General features: G+C 42.7%; 2 protein-coding genes across 3 annotated transcripts; both read right to left on the bottom strand.

The window, feature by feature from the left end:
- Positions 1–1055: 1055 nt before the first annotated feature.
- On the bottom strand, positions 1056–9586 carry coq3 (coenzyme Q3 methyltransferase). Its single transcript, XM_053433452.1, has 6 exons — positions 9335–9586; positions 7230–7367; positions 4945–5044; positions 2864–3121; positions 1927–2086; positions 1056–1648 (listed from the first exon to the last, which is right to left on the bottom strand). Exons 1-6 carry the CDS (start codon positions 9484–9486, stop codon positions 1461–1463), a joined length of 996 nt encoding a protein of 331 aa, XP_053289427.1. The 5' UTR covers positions 9487–9586; the 3' UTR covers positions 1056–1460.
- A 551-nt stretch (positions 9587–10137) lies between these two features.
- On the bottom strand, positions 10138–17499 carry pnisr (PNN-interacting serine/arginine-rich protein). 2 transcript variants are annotated; one of them, XM_053432464.1, is made up of 13 exons: positions 17433–17499; positions 16811–16918; positions 16503–16679; positions 15295–15539; positions 14583–14910; positions 14435–14473; positions 14034–14224; positions 13718–13858; positions 13513–13612; positions 12817–12870; positions 12300–12494; positions 11062–12163; positions 10138–10518 (listed from the first exon to the last, which is right to left on the bottom strand). In XM_053432464.1, exons 2-13 carry the CDS (start codon positions 16896–16898, stop codon positions 10485–10487), a joined length of 2694 nt encoding a protein of 897 aa, XP_053288439.1. In that variant the 5' UTR covers positions 16899–16918; positions 17433–17499; the 3' UTR covers positions 10138–10484. The 2 variants fall into 2 exon arrangements, with proteins under 2 accessions (XP_053288439.1, XP_053288440.1); XM_053432465.1 differs by lacking the exon at positions 14435–14473 and having other exon boundaries at positions 14748–14910.
- Positions 17500–20314: the final 2815 nt, after the last annotated feature.

Below are 20314 nucleotides of genomic sequence, written 5' to 3'. Positions count from 1 at the left end.
CCACCACGCCCGTTCTGAGGGACAGCTGCAATACAGTGGGCCATAGTCCATCACATTACATTTCATTTAGCTGACGCTTTTATCCAAATCGACTTACAATGAGTGCATTCAAGGGTACAAACCCAGAACAACGAGAATCAAGAAAGTACAATTTCTTCAAAAATAGAGTAAAACTATAAAGTACTATAATTAAGTGCCATTTAAGTGCTACTAAATTGTTAGTTTCAAAAAATTCAAAAAAATAATTTCTTTCTTTTTATTTAAAATTTTTTAAATAAAAAAACAAAAAATTGAGCCGGGCCAATTTAAAATGGATGGCGGGCCGCAGATGGCCCGCGGGCCATAGTTTGGACACCCCTGATTTAGAGGTAATGGCTTTTTTTAACATTAACGTTCTAACAGTCAGTCTGTGGACCTAGTTAAACATGTCTTCCTCTACGTTCTCTGATAAACTCCAGCAGTGGTCAGCACCTGGGCCAAACTCCAGGTCAAAAATGCCGCCAGATCATTCTGATCACTTTTTAAATATTTCTATTTCATCATACAGTCACAGCGTTCACACTATCACTTCCTGTTTGAAAAATTATCTTCAAAGTAAAAGCACAATACTCTATTTCTTTCTGTAGTGCAGTGCTTTAAATACTGAGATAAGCTTTTGAATAGATCTTTTATTTAGAAAAGATGTATACCACGGTCTGAAGATTGTGTCAGTTGTTTAACAGGCCTCTAAAACCGCCGACATGTAATTGAATAAAAAGATAACAGCAGTTCCGGAAATCATTCAAACTTATATCAGACACAGTCCTAATCTCTACAGAGCAAACCTACCAGGATCTGTATTCATCAGATTGTAGCACATCATGCCAGCACCACTTCCTCTCTGCCATGGGATTTGTGTTATGTAATACTTCCGCATGGGATACATTATAATCCCAGAGGAGGTGACTGTCCCCTCTCGTGTGGGGATGCCACTTACATTGGCTTTAGCTTCTAAAAATGGTTTCCAGTGACATGACATGTGGCTGTTCGACAAATCTGATTCTTCACGGTTGGACTTCCACTCAAAGACAATTTTAATAGATATCACAACATAAAGCACAGAAGTATTTCAGCACAGTGTATACTGATAAATAAATGGCCAATGCGAACTTCAAAGATTCTCAGGTTGTGTGTGGCTGCAGCGCTCTGATGTTGGAGGATGCTACCTCATCAAATAAAACAATAGGAGTCACTCTGGCCTATAGTAAAGTAAAGGCTGAATGAAAACTGATAGCATGATGCAGTCAGAGTGTAAATCAGCAACTGCAGCTCATCTCTAATTCTATATCAAGGCTGTTTGTCCATTTCCTTTAATAACTTCACATGCTGCATCACAGCCTCTGGCCTCCTTGAAGTTCCGACTCCACACATGTGAATTTATTAGTTTCCTTTCTTTCTGACTTGTTCCTCAGTCTTGTGGCTCAGCTGTGTGTCGCAGCACTTTGGTGCTCTGGGTGGGGGCCGCTGTCCTCAGCTCGGTCCGGCTGGGGATCGTCACTCAGTTTGACAGCGTGGAGGGCGTAGTTGATGGCCGTGCTGTTTGTCCAGCTCCAGGCTCCTGATACTGGGTTGTACAGCATTCCGAGTACAGACTGCACCGAGAAACCATCTGATAAAGGATGAGGAGAGTGGAGTGGTTAGAGCGCGGATACAGGAAATCACCACAGCAACACAACGGACAAACGTTCCCTTCTTTTTTAACATCTTTAACAGAAGATTCTAAACTTGTGTAAAAGCAACAGAGCTGCTGCGTTCAGCAGCTGGTTATGTCAGAAAAAAGTGTAGCTATTCTGAAAATATGAACTGCTTTACACGTCAAAATGTTTAACAAAAGAATAAGTTGTAACGTTCATGTGCTCGTTCCCCTCTGTGATAATGAGGACTTACTGGACGCCAGGAGGCGCTCGAGATCCACTGGGCTGATGAACTTCTCCCAATCATGGGTCCCACTGGGAACGATGCGCAGCAGCCGTTCGGCTACGACAATACCCAGAGCGTACGACAGGTTGGTTTTATTAATAGTAGTGATGAAGAGGGAGCCGCCTGGCTGCACACACAGAAAACAACAGTTTTAGTTCATCATGTAAGAGAGACTCACAGTTTTATACTTTATGATTAAACTTCATCACTGCTGCAGAAATAACATTCCTATAGGTATGTTCTACACATGTGAGGTGCATGGCTACCGGAGGATATTTATAGAGTGGATTTAGAGCTTTCAGTGGAGAGAGACCAGTGCACATGACTGGGATGTAACAGCGTTCTTCCTTGGTCAAAAGGGGAGGGAGAGTGGACTGGGGAGAAAGTGGAAGGGAGGGGAAATAAATCTTTTTCTACTGAATGAATCCAAACAATACACAAGTTCATACTAAAGCCTCTTTGCTGAAGTCTCCTGAAGCAAGATACACTGTAAAGTTTATATTTTAGTACAAAAATACAAGTGAGCAGTAAGGGCCAGACAGAAAGAGCAGAAATCCAGTTTATCCTAATCCAAGTTCAGAGGCATTGAGTGAAGATTAGGCAGCTTTTTTCCCTCTTAACACTCTGGCCCAGGAGATTACGATCATCTGGCCTTGGTATTGATGCACAGCTTTCCATCAGAGCTCGACAAAATTCAAAACAAAGCACATTTATAAAAACATGAAGCTAACCTATTCCCAGCAGATGCAAACGCAACAAACCTAACAAAATCTGCACACGAACCTTAGCATAGGCTCGGATGAACACGCAGACAGCCGCTGTACGGATGCAGAAATATTTGACATGAGGTAACAGCTGGGAGGAGAATCTCTCACAAACACAAACACACACCAACGGGACACACCTTCAGCACGTGGCTGCTGCAGAAGGCAAATGTTTCCAGATCGGCCAGATGTTCCACCACCTCTGACGCTACAACGGCATCAAACTGACCCGCTCCCTGCTCCTCCTCCCCGTCCGCCGAGAGCTCCTCAAGGGTGCAGGCCTGATAGGAGACGGAAGCACGAACGTCCGGGTCATAGGACGCATGCAGCTGAGCCGTGGAGATGCTGTCCTCTACCGGATCTATTCCCACCACATTAGCCCCCAGGCGACCTAGAGGCTTGGGAGGAGGAGGGAATGAGCAGAGTCACAACTGGAATTATTCAAGAGGTTTTAAAAAGCCACACAAGAACATCAAATCAGAAACATTATTGCCCATATGTTCAAATCCGTCTTTGGAGGCACCACACTGCTAAAAACAATGACCATGAGCATACATAAATAAAATAAAAAAGAGAGAGAGATAGAGGGTGAAGTCCTGGGTACAGTTTGCATGACTTCTGAAAAAAAGACTTCTTTACACATTGAGGTGTCTCCACCTTATCTCCATCATGGTAAAAAACTCACAACGGGTCGGATCACTCACGATTTTGAAAATGCTTCTCCTTTTAGCACTCCGCCATGGAGATTGTACTTTCACCCCTGTCTGTTGGTTTGGTTTGTTTGTGGATGCTGTAACATCTAAGGAGGGATGGGCCATGTCCGAAGGAAGGACCTGTTTAATTCTGGTGTGGAACCGGGCGCTGAACCAGGATTTATTTTAAGCATTTTAAGATAGGCTATTTTGTAATACATTTCCCAGGGAGAAATTCTTCAACTTGATGACACAAATCAGTTATGTTTAGTGGACTGATATTAAGGAATGTGTGCAATTTGGTACAGATCCAAATAAAAATCCAGATCTAGAGAAATTAAATGTGCTTTTATTTTGTTGGGCCGTGTGTACACTTTTTTTCACTTGATTGCATCCATGATGTCTCCAGTTTAACCAGCTGCATGAATGAATAATGAACACTTTCTATAAATTCAAATTAGGTTAAACATTTTGTAAATATTCTTGGACAGATTCTTCCACAGTGTTTAATGGTGTGCTCAATAACTCCAAATTAATTTAACTTCCTGAGATTTGGGTTCTTCAAAACAGATTCTCATTTCTGTGACATTAAGCTGCCTAGTCTACAGACATCTTGTAATGCACCAATGTTTGCAGTAAACACCACTGACACCCATCTTTCATGGAATATATTTACTTTGTCATCTTTTAGACAGTACAATTAACAATAAATATGTAACTGTGAAAGTAAATTCACGGCACAGTCGGTGAAGGATCCACCCAATACCACACAGATTAAAATTTAACAGCATGTTAGAATAAACATCTCAAGTGGCTGGATGTGAGCTACAGTGCCCTCCTCTGGACATTAGGTAGAAACACATCCCTGTGTTGAGAGCTGCACTTGCTTGGCCAGGGGCTAATCTCCATCCTCCCTGATCCCTTCTGATGGGTCGACTTCCAGTGACAAGACACCCAGAGACACAAACACAGCTTAAATCTTAACAGACACTTTTTTCAGGGGGGTTTGTGTTTGTGTGTGTCTGAATATGACAGCATGGGTGACAGGGCCTTATAAATACAGGACCTGATTTTGTCTCCCCAAATCACAAAACACAGCTGGTATGTCCTCAGTTCAAACGAGGGCAGAGACAGGAGCTGTGTCCTCGGTGCGCAGCTATCAACACTAACAAACAGATAAACAACTGTAAACGACGACTGTCTGATCCACCACACTGAAACCAGTCAAATCAAAAGAGAACGAGGACCGGTCTGACGTGAAAATGTTTTTCCAGCACTGGTGTGTATGTGAACAGACTGACACTATAATGCACTGGAAGCAGAATCTCATAGTGTAACAGACTGCAATCTGAAGGATTAGAATAAAAGGCTGAATGTGACGTGAAAGGTGGCAATTGAAACAATTGCGACTGGACAGATTGTGTACAGGAAAGATATTATTGTCTACATGTCCTTGTTCTCACTGGATCTGCATCTCTCTCTCAAAACACACACACAAACAACACACAACACACACACACTCTCTTTACCTCTGTGAGCAGGCCTCCTCCACAGCCAACGTCCAGTATTCTGAGTCCTGCCAGCGGTTTCCCAGGATGCCGTGCTGTATGCACATTCAGCAGATTATCCCTGTGCAGGTAAACACACATTTGAAATTTCAAATGAAAACATCTCTCCGCTTTCACATCTGTCTCTTGCGGTCCAACAGACACCCCTTCATGTTATGCTCACAGTCTAATCTGACGTGAAAAGCACTGAGGGAAGATGGGAGTATTTTCAAAAAACATCCACAGCCTGCATGTATGGGAGGCGGGAGACCACATAGAATCTCTACATTCTGCTAACTCCTCTGTCACAATCACCGCCTCCATTTAGCTGCGAGCTAAAGTGTTGGCTGACAACCTCAAATGATCCTCTGGCTACAGAGTCAGCCCTACCTTGCTCCTATGCTCCTTCATCCCCTCACACGCTGTCTAACGGCCGCCTGCCTCGGGCGTGAAACATGCAGAGCAGCCTCGGATCTGGGTATGCATCATCCTCATTAAAGCTCTGCTGCGGTGCGTGAGCACTCGTGCAAACAGTGAAGGAAATGAGATTAGATGTTGGCAGACATCCACCTAACTAGCTCCTGACATCACAGCAATACACAAAGACACTGACAAAGGCTTCTTATCCACATCTGAGCGGAATGTCAAAGTATCTCCACATGATCAGCTATACAGGATGGAGTGTTGTGATAAAAGAAGAGAACAAATTCTTTACTTCTACTAGTCAAAAAAGAGTGAAGAGATCTGTTTGTGATCATTTTGCCCAGAGCCTTTGGATTGCCAAAGGAGTCAAACTAAGGAGGGAAAAATGATGTCAGATGTTGACAGACATTTTTCAACTTGGCCATAACATTTCTTATGAATTACTATAAATGAACAAAAACACAATTGAAAATAAACATTTAGAAAGCTATTTTACCCATATTTTGTAGACATATTTTTGGGGTTGTTTAAATTATTAATCTTTTTGGGTCCGTTTTCTCTGCAAAACTGTGCCAAAGACCCAAACTAATCTTCTAAATGATTTGCCTAAACACAAAATGTGTTTATAACACATTATATAAGCGACGACCAGTCTTTTTGCAGATCGCTGGATCAATGCAACCTGTGTTTATATGCAGGGCTCTTTACTTTAGCAATTACCCTGGAGAACTGAACTGAGCATTTCTTCATCTAAAGGTTTAAAGAGGAAAATAAGAGCAATGTATTTTCTTTCCATATGACCACACATTGTACTGCGTCTAGTGTCTGGTATGGTGGTTTTTTACTTGACTAGAATTTCAAAGTGACTGAAATATTTAGGTTAGACATTAGTCTATATTATCTGTATTTAGAGTAAAGTGGGATATTCAGTTTTTTTAAATGTCTGACTCAATCCTGATTCCTGCACATTTTCCTCATAATCATTCATATAATCTTGGAGGAAAAAGGCCAGGTCCTATTTTATAAATTTGTCACTGATAATTAGCATTTCCTTTTAACACAGCAATTGTGTATTCATGTGCTGTTGTGCTGTTTACCCAACTTGAGTGACCTGACTGTCGGCACAACTGAGCCAGAGCATCGTAGAACACCTGAACTATCTCCATGAAGAAAACACTACAACCATCAAAAGAGAGCAACATTTGGAAACATCTAAAGTCAGTGTAGTACATTTCAATATCAATGAGGTCTGACCTTGATGGACCATTTAAACAAAGAAGGCTGCGAGGTTCCACAGCAGCATCAACTGCATCACAGTGAGACTGTCAGAGTGTTAAGGTGCAGCAGCAACAGTGGTGCATCTCATTTAGTTGAGCCTGAGGGCAGAGCTGTAGCTGGAGAATCAGCCACACTCAGACATACACTGGCACTGGAGCTGTCACACTGTCAGCATAAACACCCATCACCACCAACACGGCCATGGAGGGGGAAGGGGGGAGCGTCAGTGGGCTCTCGGCGAACGTAATGATTATCCTGCGCAGTCCCCCGAGAGCAGATCTTATCAATCAAAACAGAGTCGCAGCCAGCCCCCAAAACACTCGTATGTAGAGTAGGGACGGCTGAAAATGTGCTGATGTGCGAAGGAATCCTGTCACTTCACATTTCTGTTGCTTCGCCGGATCCCTGATGTGTTCTCTGCTCTCCTACACCACAAGCCCGGATCCGCTCCAGGTTATATTTTGACACAAGAGCTCGACGCCTGTGTTGACAGCAACTTGGGCAAGACATCTTTGCATTTGAAAAACCATGATAGATATTGAAACATATTTTGCACAGACACACACCGTATAAAAGGCACCCTCAGGTCATTCATGGCATGAAGAGCTGCGAATTCTCCCTGTTCATCCCACCACTTGCCGGCCAGTGACTGGAACCTCCTCACCTCATCGGGGTCCACTGTGTTTCTGAAGGATGACCGAGTGCTGCACATGGAAAAACAGACAGAGACCATTTAACACTGTCCACAACTGGAGAAATGGTTCTGGAGCCATGAAGTTTAAAGCTACAGAATCCTCCTGTTGGGTCATTCAGTGTCACGTCAGAGAGGAAACATGAAACTATAAAGCAGCTCGTCTGTTAAATGATCTCACAAATCTTATCTGGGAGGTCATGTTGCAGATAAATACTTCAGTCAATGTTTATTGCAGTAACTATTAATAGCATGTCTTACCTCGGGCAAGTTTAGGTTAACGTCAGTGCTGAAATTAGTTTGTATCATGCAAGATTAGGGTTGCAAAATTCGGGGAATAGGCCAAGTTGGAAACTTTGCATGGGAATTAACGGGAATATACGGGAATGAACTGGAAATGTTGTGGGTAATTTTTACTAACTGTATTTACCTTGTCATATAGAGACATAAATATAAACATTTTGTTTTGTCATTGGGCACTTGACTATATGCTTCTTCATCTTTGTGTCATTCTTAACATAGGTCTTTGCACAGTATTTGCAAATGTACACAGCCTTTCCTTCTACATTGGCTGGGGTGAAATGTCTCCACACATGAGATAGTGCACGTGGAATTGTTCTGTAGAATAACATGAGTAAAAAGTTTGTAAAAAACACTAATGCAATGCCAGAGATATAAATAGTTGGCCAAACAATTAGAATCGTCTGTAAAAATATTTTACAATTGATGGATAAATGAATAGAAATAGGCTAGATGAACTGATGAACAATCCTCAATCAGCATGCTAATATATTTTCCCCAGTAATATCATTGAAACTTACCTGACTAGTCCTGCACACTACAGCAAGCCTCAATAGCCCTGCTGTGGTTTGCAGGATGCTGGGCATTATCTGTGCATGTGATGGAAGAACGCACAGTGGAGGGTTGAAATTCAATGAGCAGCGTGGGCTGCATTCCATACATCTTTAAAACAGAGTTTCGAATGATGTTTTTATTGCTCAGCGTTTAATTTGCGTAGTTTTTTTTTTTCTTCAAAATTTCCCAAATTCCCGGGCTTAACTTCCCATGGAAAGTTTCCGGAAAGTTTCTGGAAATTCACCGGAAATGTTCCGCCCATTTACAACCCTATGCAAGATAAATGAGAGTTTTTCAACAAGTAACTTTGCAAAAGGAATTTTAAGCCTCCTTAAAGATGCCTGAACACATTTTTCTACTATGGGTGAATTGATCTAGAATTATGTATATTTTTGTTTATGCTATTTCCATAAGCAGATAAAATATTGACTTAAATCATATAGTGCAAAAATGTGGATTTGAAGTACCTGCAATGTCACTCGTTTTTAGAGGTTTTGTGCTTTTAACTAACTCAAAGGCCTCATAAATACATTGGTAGGCCAGCACAAGCTTTTATTGACCTTTGGCATGTACAGAATTATTTTTTTGTCTATTCATCCTACAAAGACTGGTGATGCTGGCCAACAATAATTGTCAAGATATTCATGATCAAACGTGCCTGCCAAGATAAGGGGTAGAAACAATAACTATGAAGAGCTGAGAAATATGAGGAGGAGAATCTGAGACGATTTGACACAGAATGAGCCGATGAGTTAGTAGATGAAGAGAAAAGTGACCAAACAGGAAGTTTATGTGTCAAACCCTGAGTCTCTAGTGAGAGCATGTGCTGGTTTTCAAGATTGTTCATGATTATATGCATTTAAAAAAGGCCTTTTCTCAAAGCATATTCTGAACTTTTGCAGAATAATAAGAAAAATAAACACCAAGAAAGACGGTTGTGTTGCAGCCAAACTTTCATTCTGATACATTCCAACATTGTCAGGGAAAGGATCATTTAATCGGTACTTTTAGTTTAAGAAGTTGACCCTTGACTGAGCTGGCAGCTGCTTGTTCCGACCCTCACAACAGAACCAGCACCATAGACAAGGTGGCCCTGCTGCTGTCATCCGGAACCTTCCACTGTACCTGAAATGACAGGACGCAGTCGGACACGGGCTCCACACAGCAGCGCTCCTCTGCAGCACCGCTGACCGCTGCCCACGCACCGCGGCCCGGGACAAGCCCATCCGACATCTGTACAGCCCCGACACGAGGCGTCCCAACCGCTTACAATACATGTCACGGCCCCGCGCTGCAGCCACACTGTCTGCTCTTCACTAACCTGCTCCTTTATATAAACAGTCTATGACCAGCACCAGGACCTCCGGTGTTCTAGCGTTTACTGCTCGGGTAGACACTACAGCAACCTCAGTTCCGGTCGGACAGATTAGTTGGTGGTGATAGCGACAGGAAGGGAAATGACAAATCTACTTTACGTCGAGGATAAAAATAGGTAGGTCTGTTTATTTACTGAATCTCTATTTATTGTGTAATGGTTGATTTACGGTTGTGACACTGACAATAAATGTCATCGGGCATGGTTGATTTTTGTAAAAAAAATACAAAAGTTCAATTGGGTCATATTTTTAAGAGTGAGTTCGTGAATTCTTCATGAGGTCTGTGTGAGGATGTTTACAATCTCTACACTTTGTGAGAGTAAAGGTCAGACACTTTTCTGCACCACTGATGTGATTGGATGATATTTTCATGCTTATGACCCTTCAGTGCTTGTGATGCTTCTAATCTTCATGTAGTCCACGGTTGCAACTATGATGCATTATCCAGACACAGTAACAGCAGCTCTGTCCTGTGCTTCATAAATGTAGTATTTTCAAGTTTGACATAAAATGGGTTCCAGTTCACTGAAAGTATGATCAAAGACACAGAAGCAAACTCAAGGAACAGTTTTATTGACATTTTACAATAATATTGGAGAGAAAAGATGAACCCTGTTACTGTTTAAAATGACATAACTTGAATCTTTAGTGTCTACCGAGTCTTGTTAAGTTCTGCATAAAATTACAAGTGTAAACTCCTACCATTCAAAATGTCTTGTTCTTCAGTCACACTTTAAAATAACATCATATTTACAGAAATGAAGAAAAAAAATGTATGAGTGAAAGAGAGACAGGGAGGGGCGGTCACCTACACAACTGCCTCTATAATGAGACAAGCCTGTTCAACTCATGGAATTTAAAATGGTAACGTGCACAGATCAGGAGGTTAGCTGTGCTCCTCAGCGTCTGCTATGACGGGAGAGGGACGCTGACCTGTAAGAGAGGCGCAGACAAAACATTAATATGCTGCACCGAGAACACTTACCCACACATACCATAATACATAGACATGCACCAGACATACTGAACATGAAAACATGAGTCCTGCATACTCTCGACAACCACATCTACCCTCTGCAGCCAAGTGATCTGTATTTCTTCGGACATTACTGAGACCGTATCTAAGTTTCCCCGCACTTCTCTGGGCAGGAGACAGCTTACACATTTTAAATAGGGCTAAAAAAGAGAGCTCTAGACTCTACTAAGGCAACAGAGGGTAACATCAAGAATTGATGAAACTGAAATTCATTCATGGTCAATTTTCATTTGATAGAAAGTATTATATACTAAAACTCTTTATTGCAACAGATGTCTGTGACTGAAGCAGAGTTTTGGAAAACATTAGTGCAATAATTTTTTTCAGGATTTTCCTTCAGTTATTGAAAAATACATTGACTACAAGGAATCTAGAGAAATCACAATGAGACATACCATGAGAACATACAATAAGAAAGAGAGAATAAAAACGAATACTACCTTGATCGCGACTTAGACTTGTGTTTGCGGCTTGCCTTCTTACCAGACTTGTGAGATTTTTCCGTCGACCGTGAGCGACTACGTTTGGATTTCTTAGATTTCTTTTCCTTGCTAACCTCGGGGGAAGGGGATCTGCTCGAGTCAGAGTCTGAGCGTTTCTTGCTAGCTTTGGCGGAGCCCTTCTTGCTGCCTTTGCTCTCCTGCCGGGAGTGCCTGTCACTCTGAGAGTCCGTGAATGAGTCGCTCTCTCTCCGTTTCTTTGATTTGCCATTCTCCTCGGTAACTCCAGAGCTTCCTTTTTCCTTTTCTTTCTCATTACCCTTTGGTTTTTCTTTCTTTTTATCAGAATCTTTCTCCCTTTCCTTGTCTTTATCCTTCTTTTTCTTATCTTTCTCATGGCTATGACTCCTGTCTCTCCGCCTCTCTCTGTCTTTGCTGGAGGCCTTCTGCTTGTGTTTACTATGACTACTATCCCTGTAATCTCTGCTCCTCTTCCTCTCCTTATCCCGGTCTTTCTCCTTCTCTCTCTCCCTGCTACGACTGTGGCTCTCTCTAGCCCTGGCTTTGCCCCTGTCTCGGTCTCTGGATCTGGACCTGCTCCTGTGACTCCTGCGCTCCCTGGAATCACTGCGGTCTGTCTTGTGACGGCCTGACCTGTCAGGACTGCTCCTCCTCCTGTCCCTGACCTTCTCGCTACGATCGCTGCGCCGCCTATGTGAACTGTGGCTGCGTTTGCGAGCCTTGTGAGACGAAGAGCGACTACGTCTTCTCTTCCTTTTTGGGGAGGACGATCGAGAGGAGCTGCGGGAAGATTCTGAAGAAGAAGAGGAGGAGGATGAAGAACGACTGCTGCTGTGGCTGGAGGTGGACACTGAGCTGCTGCTGTGACCATTTGCAGGGGAATGGCTGCCACCTCGTCCCGATCGCTCCTTCCCTCTACCAGAGTGCTTGCTTTCACTACCCTCCTTTTCACTACGGGACCTACGCCTCTCTACCATGGGCTCCGCCTGCCTCTCTTTTACTTCCTGCTTGTGTGGAATCTCTGCCTGACCCTCATCATGTTCCCCTTTTTCTCTGCTCAATCTCTCCTTCACCATCTCCTCTGTAGAAACAAACAGACAAACCAGCAAATAGGATCTGTTAGAAGTCATAACACAACAATGTATGACATTTTGAGGCATTAAAGTCCGACTAGTTACTGTGTTGTAATTTTAAAAACAAAGACTCAAACATCTTACCGCGTGCAAGCAGAGCCTCTTGTGACTGTTTTTCTAGCAGCTGCTGCATATCCCGTTCTTTGCGGCGGAAGGCATCCTGCTTCTCGCGGATGCGGTGGTGCAACTCCTCCTCGTCTGTGTCGGAGGACTCGGATCCTCGCACGCTGCGCTCATCGTCATCCTCACTCTCATCTGAACCATAGTCACCAAGCCCGCCTGCCACAACAGAGCCCCCAGCTTGTTGAGTGTTGGAAAGGACCCAGATCCATTCTCACAATAAAGTTCCAACTTATGAAACACCTTATTCAGAACCCAAGGTCCCCTCACTCACTCCTGTTTAACGCTGTATTTCATCAATTATCCTCTTAAACTCAAACTAATACATAGATATCTTTTAATAATATTAATATCAATACTTTAAGCGCATGCTTTTACCATCCAAGTGAAAACTAAACTCAGGATGCCCCTTCAGTCTTAATGAATCTTTATCTTTATTATTTTTCTTCCCTCCCCCCGGTGACAAAAAAGGGATACTCACTGAGACCAGTCAGAGAAGCCAGTGCACTTGACTGTGCCAGCTGTTTTGCAGGAGCTTTGATTCACATCAACAACAGGAACAACATGTTAAAAACATATACTGCCATGTCCTCAAAGGCTCGAGAGTCGCTAGAGAGGGCGGTCACAGATAAAGCACTATTCAAATGAGCTGCCGTTGGTAAGAGAAGAAACAAAACATAACAAAAATGAAAACTGAAGGGGAAAAAAATGGAGAGAAGAGAAAGGGTTAACAAACAGACTTCTGTCACAATCCAAGTTAAACAGTTGGACTGGAGGAAAAGAACCAATCTGTACTAATGCAGTCACTTGAATGGAGAAAGTCACTTGTGTCTATAACTGGTTGCTGGTCTGAGTCAATGCTGAGACTTTATTCAGTCATGCAGTCTTTCAGTTGCACCTTCAATGCCATGAAGATGTTTTCAAGTAAAGGTTTGTAGGAAACATGGCTAAGCTCACTCTCCTTTTGATGCATTAGTTGAGAATACATTTTTTGACATACACCCATGTTTTAATTTTTATTTTTTGTTACCATGTTTGTTGCTCAATCATCCTTTACAAGGCACCACTGGATCTGATTTCAAATGCTTATATAAATATAATGGATTCTCTTCAGATTTAAAAAATGTCTTGGTGACAAGTATGGATGATGCATAAACTGGAAAAAACAAAAGCAGACCTCGAGTAGCCTTCCGGTGAGTATCTTTGGCGATGTGTACGATCTCTTCGTTTGTGACCTCAAGTAGGATCTCTGTCAGAAGTGTTTTTGTGATGATCATCTAAAAACCGGGGGGGAAAGCAGAGGAAATGCAATATTTTCATTGAAACCTTTTCAAACGGGGTGAGATCAACTACAACAATGTAGATGCATTGGTCAAACTGACTAGCTGAAATTCTTTTTCCTCCTCAGTCATTTCAGGTTCACTGTCCTCTGCAGGAGGTGATGGGCTCCGGACAGAAAACTCCCTCTTTATGACGGGCTTGGCTTCGTCGTTATTGTCTTCATTCCCCTCATCATCACTGTCCTGAAGTAGAAAGAATAAAAAAAAAATCAGACTCAATCAACAAAGCAGAAATATATGCATCATATATAAACACGAGCATTGCTGCAGTTGGATTATACACATCACCACTAACACAATGTCAACTGATTTTCAAAGAGAACCCTTCTGCAGTCAAGGCCAGAAATGTGCTGCTTACAAATTTACTCTTGCGAGGAACGCGTGGCCCGTCACCATCCTTGTCTACTTCGTGTTGGTTGCCCTCATCCTTCGCCATCTCTGCACGCTCCTTCTCCATTCGTTCTCGCTCCAGCTTCTTCTGCTTCTCCCTGTCCATCTTTTCAAGGCCCTCACGGATCCACACAGGTAATGTTCGTCTTTTAACCGCATCTAAAAGGAGAAATCCATGGTCAAAAGGATTGTAGCCACATACTGAGATGTTTTAAAGATTTGTCAACTTGTTTTTAAGCTTTTCCATTCACACAGAAGAACATAGAAGACACCGACGAAGATGTCAAAGAGAGTTTGTGGTCATAAGAGCTGACTGTGTGTTGTAAAGACAATCACATGATCTACGCAGCGGAATTAGTATATCACTACCTGTGTCTGTCAGCTGCACCCGGCTGCTCCACCTCTCGCCTGAATAATGGGGAATAACGGTGTTTATGTGCTGTAGTCAGAAATATGTGATCTCTGCAACCAAATGAATATGTTACTTGCTGCCTGTGACTGCTGCGCCACCCCTCACCTGAAATCTGTGGAGGATTTGTTGCTGATCTGAACATGTCTGAGCAGAGAATCTCCCGCTCCGTTGATTGTGTGAAAGGCAAACTGCGGAGAATGTCCACACCCAAATCTCCAGAGCTCCTCCGCAGGTCTGAAACCGGCTTAGGTTGAGTGAAATCACACTCACCTAATGGTGCCGCGGCTTCCTGTTTGACAGGGAGCTGGATAGGGGATCTGGGCCGTTCTCTGAACCCGGGGGGTCTGGCATCTCGTCTGTTCTGAGGAGGACCCTGCCAGTATGGAGAGTGGAATCCCGTAGGTGTGGGGGTGAAGGATGAGGCGGCTCCATGCTTTGGAGAGAGAGCACAAAAGTACAAATTAAGAGAATTTTAAAGCACAGAAGGTCCTGTAAATACCACCAGGTGGCATTCAATGAGGCTGGGACTGTCGTCTTTCCCCAGGTTATTTTAGCTGACATTCATCCTTCACTCCTAGCTGCGCTAGAAAATCTGTTTGCTTGAAAAAGTAAATTAATAGCTAATAAAATAATACCAAACCATGCTGGATCCTCAACTAGCCAACACTTTCCTCTGCACCGCATCAAGAAAGCAATGACTGATTCACCTAGATGCTGGGACCCGGCACAGTTTCTATGGATTGCTCCTTCTTGTGTTACTTGGTTGTCACACTAAAACCCAAACGCTTCAACAATTTCTACTGTAGCATCTGCATACCTGATAATCAAACTGGTTCATGGCCATGGGGGCCATGGCGTAGCTGTCGGGCTGTGCCCCATACCCATGGCTGTTCTGGGGGTAAACCCCGTGGCGGGCTTCAGAGTTGAACTCCACGCTGTCCTGGCTGTTGCTGTCCTCACTGGGGTTCACCACATCCATTGGTCCTGACCCTGGAGGGATCCAGGCCTGGTCAGGGGGTGGAGGAGGAGGAGGAGGAGGGGGCTGTCCATGCATTCCCCATTCTATTAAAAGTGTAGTAAGATAACATAATAAGTACAAACCAATATGAATATCTTTGTGTACCCACAAAGGGAAATTCTGATTAGTTACGTAGTAGATGCCTTCACGTGTTTCACGTCTATTTGTGAGCTTACACCTTTAAGGTCTCATGTCCTGCATCTTATTTCCAATTAATCTTCTTCATCCGTTACAAATTCTTAAAATTACATCACATACATTATTGGTGTTAGAAATCTTCAGAACCACTTTGACTATAAAGAAAGCGTTTGTGCTCTGGATGAAATGTATTATGACAACAGCGTAATGCTGCATTTACACACAATGCAAAGCATGTCATCCTATTGCTTTACTAGTTTATGTTTGGCTACAGGATAGAAAGCAATGCACATAAACACAACCCTGAAATATATGTCCATTCTCCTCCAGGAAAGAAGATGTCTACTGGTGACTGCAGTCGCTGCGTGGAACCTGTCGTGGAAACGCTGGAAAATTCAGTGCTGTGGTCGTGTGTGTTCACAAGACCAATCAGAGCCTTCACACAGCTCAGGGGCTTAATTCTATCTCTAGAAGCTGAGTTTGGTTGACTACTGATTCCAGCTCTACCTGTGGCTGACCAGTGGTCAGTTTGATGCCCTTCTAGCCCAATTCACAGAGTTTAACTCAGTAACACAGTAATTGGCCTTTACGGCCATGAAAATCTTTCTATCGAAATCAAAACGTATTTCAACTCAAGTTAGAGAAAGGAAAGATGAAAAGTTTGCTTCTGTTGAAACGTGTCACTTGCAGATCGTAAGAAATTTGTTACTTTGTGTCATCTGACTGTGTGTAATCTCAATGCACAAAATATTTGCTTTGCCTTCGATGTGAGCGCAGCATACTGATTTAAATACGTTCGAAGAGAATAGAGAAAATCAATAACAAAAAAAAAAGAGATGCCTTCCAGCTCAATAGGATTCAATGCATACCTGGCTGCCATATTCTGCCAAAAGCTGGGTCACCCTGGAAGGCACCATGGTTAATTTGTCTGACAGGTTCAAGGCCTGGGATATCCTGCCCATTGGGCTGAACGTGCGGCTGCTCTGGTCCTGTAGACTCCTTCTGGGCTATCCAAGCCTGTGCCAGAGCTGCCCAGTCCACTTGACCTGCACCAAGTCAAAAGATAAACACAAGGATGTAAAATGTACTGACAAACACAGGGCTCTTATTATGGAGGGTACACCAGCAGATTTCTTGTTAATAACACATGCTTTCACTGTGTATTTGCATCACTGACCTGGATCTTGCTGGTGCTGAAAGGACTGCATCCACTGCTGCTGGCTCAGAGGCCACTGCGGCCAGGGCTGTCCTCCCTGGTCCCACATCTCTCTCCCTGGATCCAAACCTGAAACACCGAGGCCGGCCACACTCAAGTTCAACACTTTTAAATTAGCATCCCTCTAACTGATATGGCGACGACAGTTTATGTGCTGTAACTTTGCACTTGGATCTGGTCTAGTGGACACACTTACGAGTGAACGTTAGCTTCGACTTCAGTGCTTACGTTACATCCAACTACTCGGCTAGCTCTGTGTTGGCATTAAGTTAGGGACCATCCATAAAAGGAACCAAAGGCTCTGTGCTTCAATGTGTTATTGCATTTATTGATATTGCGTAACTACATTCGAAGTCGTTAAAATCCTAAACTATCAGTTGCCTGTGCTTAACCGAGCAGCAGAAGCTCAAACAAGCTAACACGAGCTAACGTTAGCCAAGATAAAAAAAATGGACGCTAGCAGATAGCAGGAGCATTTAGGCAGCTGAACAAATGTGCCTCTGTGTTTAGATTAGAGTCTGTGCAGATGTGTACGGTGATTGAACCCGAATGAGATCTTTGCTTTAGGTAAAACAATCCGCACCTTTTCCTCACAGGTTCCCCCCGATGCTGCGGATCCGAATCAAAATGGCTGCAATGGAGCCGGGGTTCTGCTGCTGCCTTAAGGGGCTGCCGGGAATTTTGTATCTCACTCTTATTCTGCATCTACCTTTTCCAAAATGTTGTTGCATTTATCGTTTCGCATATTATAGACATTGCATGTCTGCAAAATGAATCGATCATCAACCCACTGCTTTGAATCTTTAGGAAGGTAAATCCCATATAGTAAGCAAACTCATTAATCAGTAAATTTACCCGGTGAGTTTTGCTTTTCGCTTCTTCATACCGAGCACAGGAGATTACGGGCAGCACGTAAAGGCATCATTGGCCCTGCGAGTTTCATTGCACTGGTGACTGTATCGCACACGCACACGCACACGCACACCCCCTTGCCCTCCCCTTTAACCCCCAGCCATATGTCTATATATAGTTCTACCAGATGGTTTTAATTGATTTAAATAACACTTATCCAAAGCACATCTCTCTTATAATGAATCTGTATTATCTTTGATCTATTATTGTTGTTATTTAGTATTGTTTATCATAGAGAGTCATGTCAACATGCCTCAGATTGCTTTATTTACAGCTAGGGAAGACGCCCTGGAGGTTTGGAGAGTTTCTATAAAAACTAAAACTCCTGCTACCTGTGGCCTTTTAAACCTTACCTTATAATTATTTTATTGACTATTTATCCATTTTATTTGAATAATGGAGTTTTTAGTGACTTGTAACACTCACCGTCCCTGCGTGCCCATGCCCGCTAATTCAGAGTGCTGCATTCTAACTCCAACCTAGACCCCTTCTTCCCTTAAAAGGAAGTCTTAACCTTCAAACAGCCCTTTGTTAAATCAAAGAGGACAAAGCCAAAATATCCTCAGTCCGGATGGTTTATGCCTTAAAGGCTCATTGTGTAAGATTAAGGTGAAAGGGATCTATTGTCACAAATTGGAAATTAAATAATCCTAGTGATTATTCCACTTGAGTGTTTCATCTAATTTGTACAAATTGTTGTTTTCTTTGCCCTAGAATGGTCGCTTTCGGGAGCAAGTGCTCTCTCTGGAGGCCACCGTGTTTTCTTTAGAGTAGTCCTGAACAAATTAAACACAGTTAGATTTTTATGACAACAGAAGGCCATCACAGGTTCTCCTTCATGTTGGAAGGGGAGGGTGTGCTGAAGGGTAATCAGCTGCAACTTGCAACTTCACCACTAGATATCACTAAATTCTACACACTGAGCCTTTAAGTACACACACAAACACAGTCCAGCATGAGACCTGATCTCAACGCTGCTCATGTCACACTCACAGCAGTCTGTGTGTATGAGGAAGAAGAGCAGTCAAGTTGAGGCTTGTGTTTTCTCTCTTTGTGGAGACTCTGGTAGTTTGAGCCAGAGCAATTGGACGTCAGATCCCTCATCAGTCTGTGAAGACCACAATCCTGAGAAGACTTCACAGTCGATCGCCCTAAATCGTTACATGACACTAGATTTCCTCTGAGAACACGCCCAGTCTTCTCCTCATACCTCTTTCCTTTTCAGGTTTGAGAGGAAGTTTGAAGATGGGGGCACTGTGTTTGGAATAAGCTGCTCTGCTCACCATCGACCACACCTCCTCAGTTTCAGTGAGTCACATTTTACACATCTATCAGATAAAGTGCAGTAAAGTGTTTTAAAACAAACTTTGAAAGACTTTAACTTACAGAAATCAAAATCAAAATGACCAGTTAGGATCAGAAATACACAGAGAGCCCGAAAGCACAGCAGCAGCAGCAGCCAACTTCCAAGCTGCCTGGCTCATGGGTGGTGGTGATGAAGATGATCCCAAAAATGCTGCAGGGCTTCTGGCTGTCTCCTCCCCCAGCAGCTCAGTGTTCCATTTAAGGGCAGACAAACAGTGGAGAGGGAGAGGTGGTGGGATTGACCTGTGCGCAGCTGAAGATGGACATGCTCCAAGCAACTCTTAAACCTCATAAAGTACTTTATAATGCATTCTGTGTATTTGAGATTGGTGTTAATAAAATGAAGTAAAACATCATGATAAAGAGAAAGGAGAATTCATGTATTTGACTCTACAGGCCGGAGGTGGGAAGCCAACTCCTTTTGGTGTCAAGCGCACACAAACTTTAGAAGTGCATCGGAGAAAACATCAGGTAATTATATGTTAATTAAGTTCAGTGTGTTTCAAATATGCACAGTAGTTGAAAGTAACAAAATACTTCCACTCCACAACATTTTTGGCAGCTTTTAACCTTGCTGATTTAGATCAGAGAACAAGATATAACACTGAGTTTTACACTTTAGTTAAAATTCGACTGAAAACATCATTTAAATGTTGCATGCGCAGTAATACATTGACACAAACATTCTCTTACACTCACAGATGAGAACTGAATAGATTTCAGTGGTCAAAGGTCACAGTGACCTTATATGAATCAGGAAAGAAATGTATGTAGCCTGAAACTGTGCTGGTTAGCGGAGGAATATTCTAGTTTTTTAACATAATTACTTGATACTTTACATATTGCTGTGGATATCGCTTCTCATCTTTACTGAAGTAAAATATTCAATGTTATATTTTTTGCTTGTGATGGAGAATTGTACAGGATGGTATTGCTACTTTTACTCTACATATCTCTATACTTCCTCCAACACGCCGCAATATCAACTGAAACAGTAAAACTAAATTTGACTTTCTCAAAAAGAAACCAGAAGCCACCCTCGGATCCTGAGCATTTTAATTTATGATGTGCATCAATTTATTCCTTTGAATAATAATAAAGAAAATGGATTCAAAAAGTCTTGGACCTCCTCTTAGTTTTTCTCTCCACAGTTGCTTCTGCTGACCCATTGTGGAAACTGTTGTGTTT

The sequence above is a fragment of the Pleuronectes platessa genome, chromosome 10 (assembly GCF_947347685.1).
Source record: "Pleuronectes platessa chromosome 10, fPlePla1.1, whole genome shotgun sequence".
NCBI lineage: Eukaryota > Metazoa > Chordata > Actinopteri > Pleuronectiformes > Pleuronectidae > Pleuronectes > Pleuronectes platessa.
The sequence above is the reverse complement of the archived record's forward strand: the minus strand, read 5'-3'. Positions and strand labels throughout refer to the sequence as shown.

Bases quoted from the DNA above. Each gene is read 5' to 3' on its own strand.
- coq3 (XM_053433452.1), bottom strand. From the start codon at position 9,486: ATGTATTGTAAGCGGTTGGGACGCCTCGTGTCGGGGCTGTACAGATGT. The intron at 5,045-7,229 runs GTGTGTGTCTGT...TTACCTGCACAG, and splicing joins CTGAGGGTGCCTTTTATACG to GGATAATCTGCTGAATGTGC. The intron at 1,649-1,926 runs GTAAGTCCTCAT...ATCCTTTATCAG, and splicing joins CGAGCGCCTCCTGGCGTCCA to ATGGTTTCTCGGTGCAGTCT.
- pnisr (XM_053432464.1), bottom strand. From the start codon at position 16,898: ATGTGGGACCAGGGAGGACAGCCCTGGCCGCAGTGGCCTCTGAGCCAG. The intron at 16,680-16,810 runs GTCAGTGATGCA...GACTTGGTGCAG, and splicing joins TCAGCACCAGCAAGATCCAG to GTCAAGTGGACTGGGCAGCT. The intron at 14,474-14,582 runs GTGAGGGGTGGC...CCCATTATTCAG, and splicing joins AAATCCTCCACAGATTTCAG to GCGAGAGGTGGAGCAGCCGG.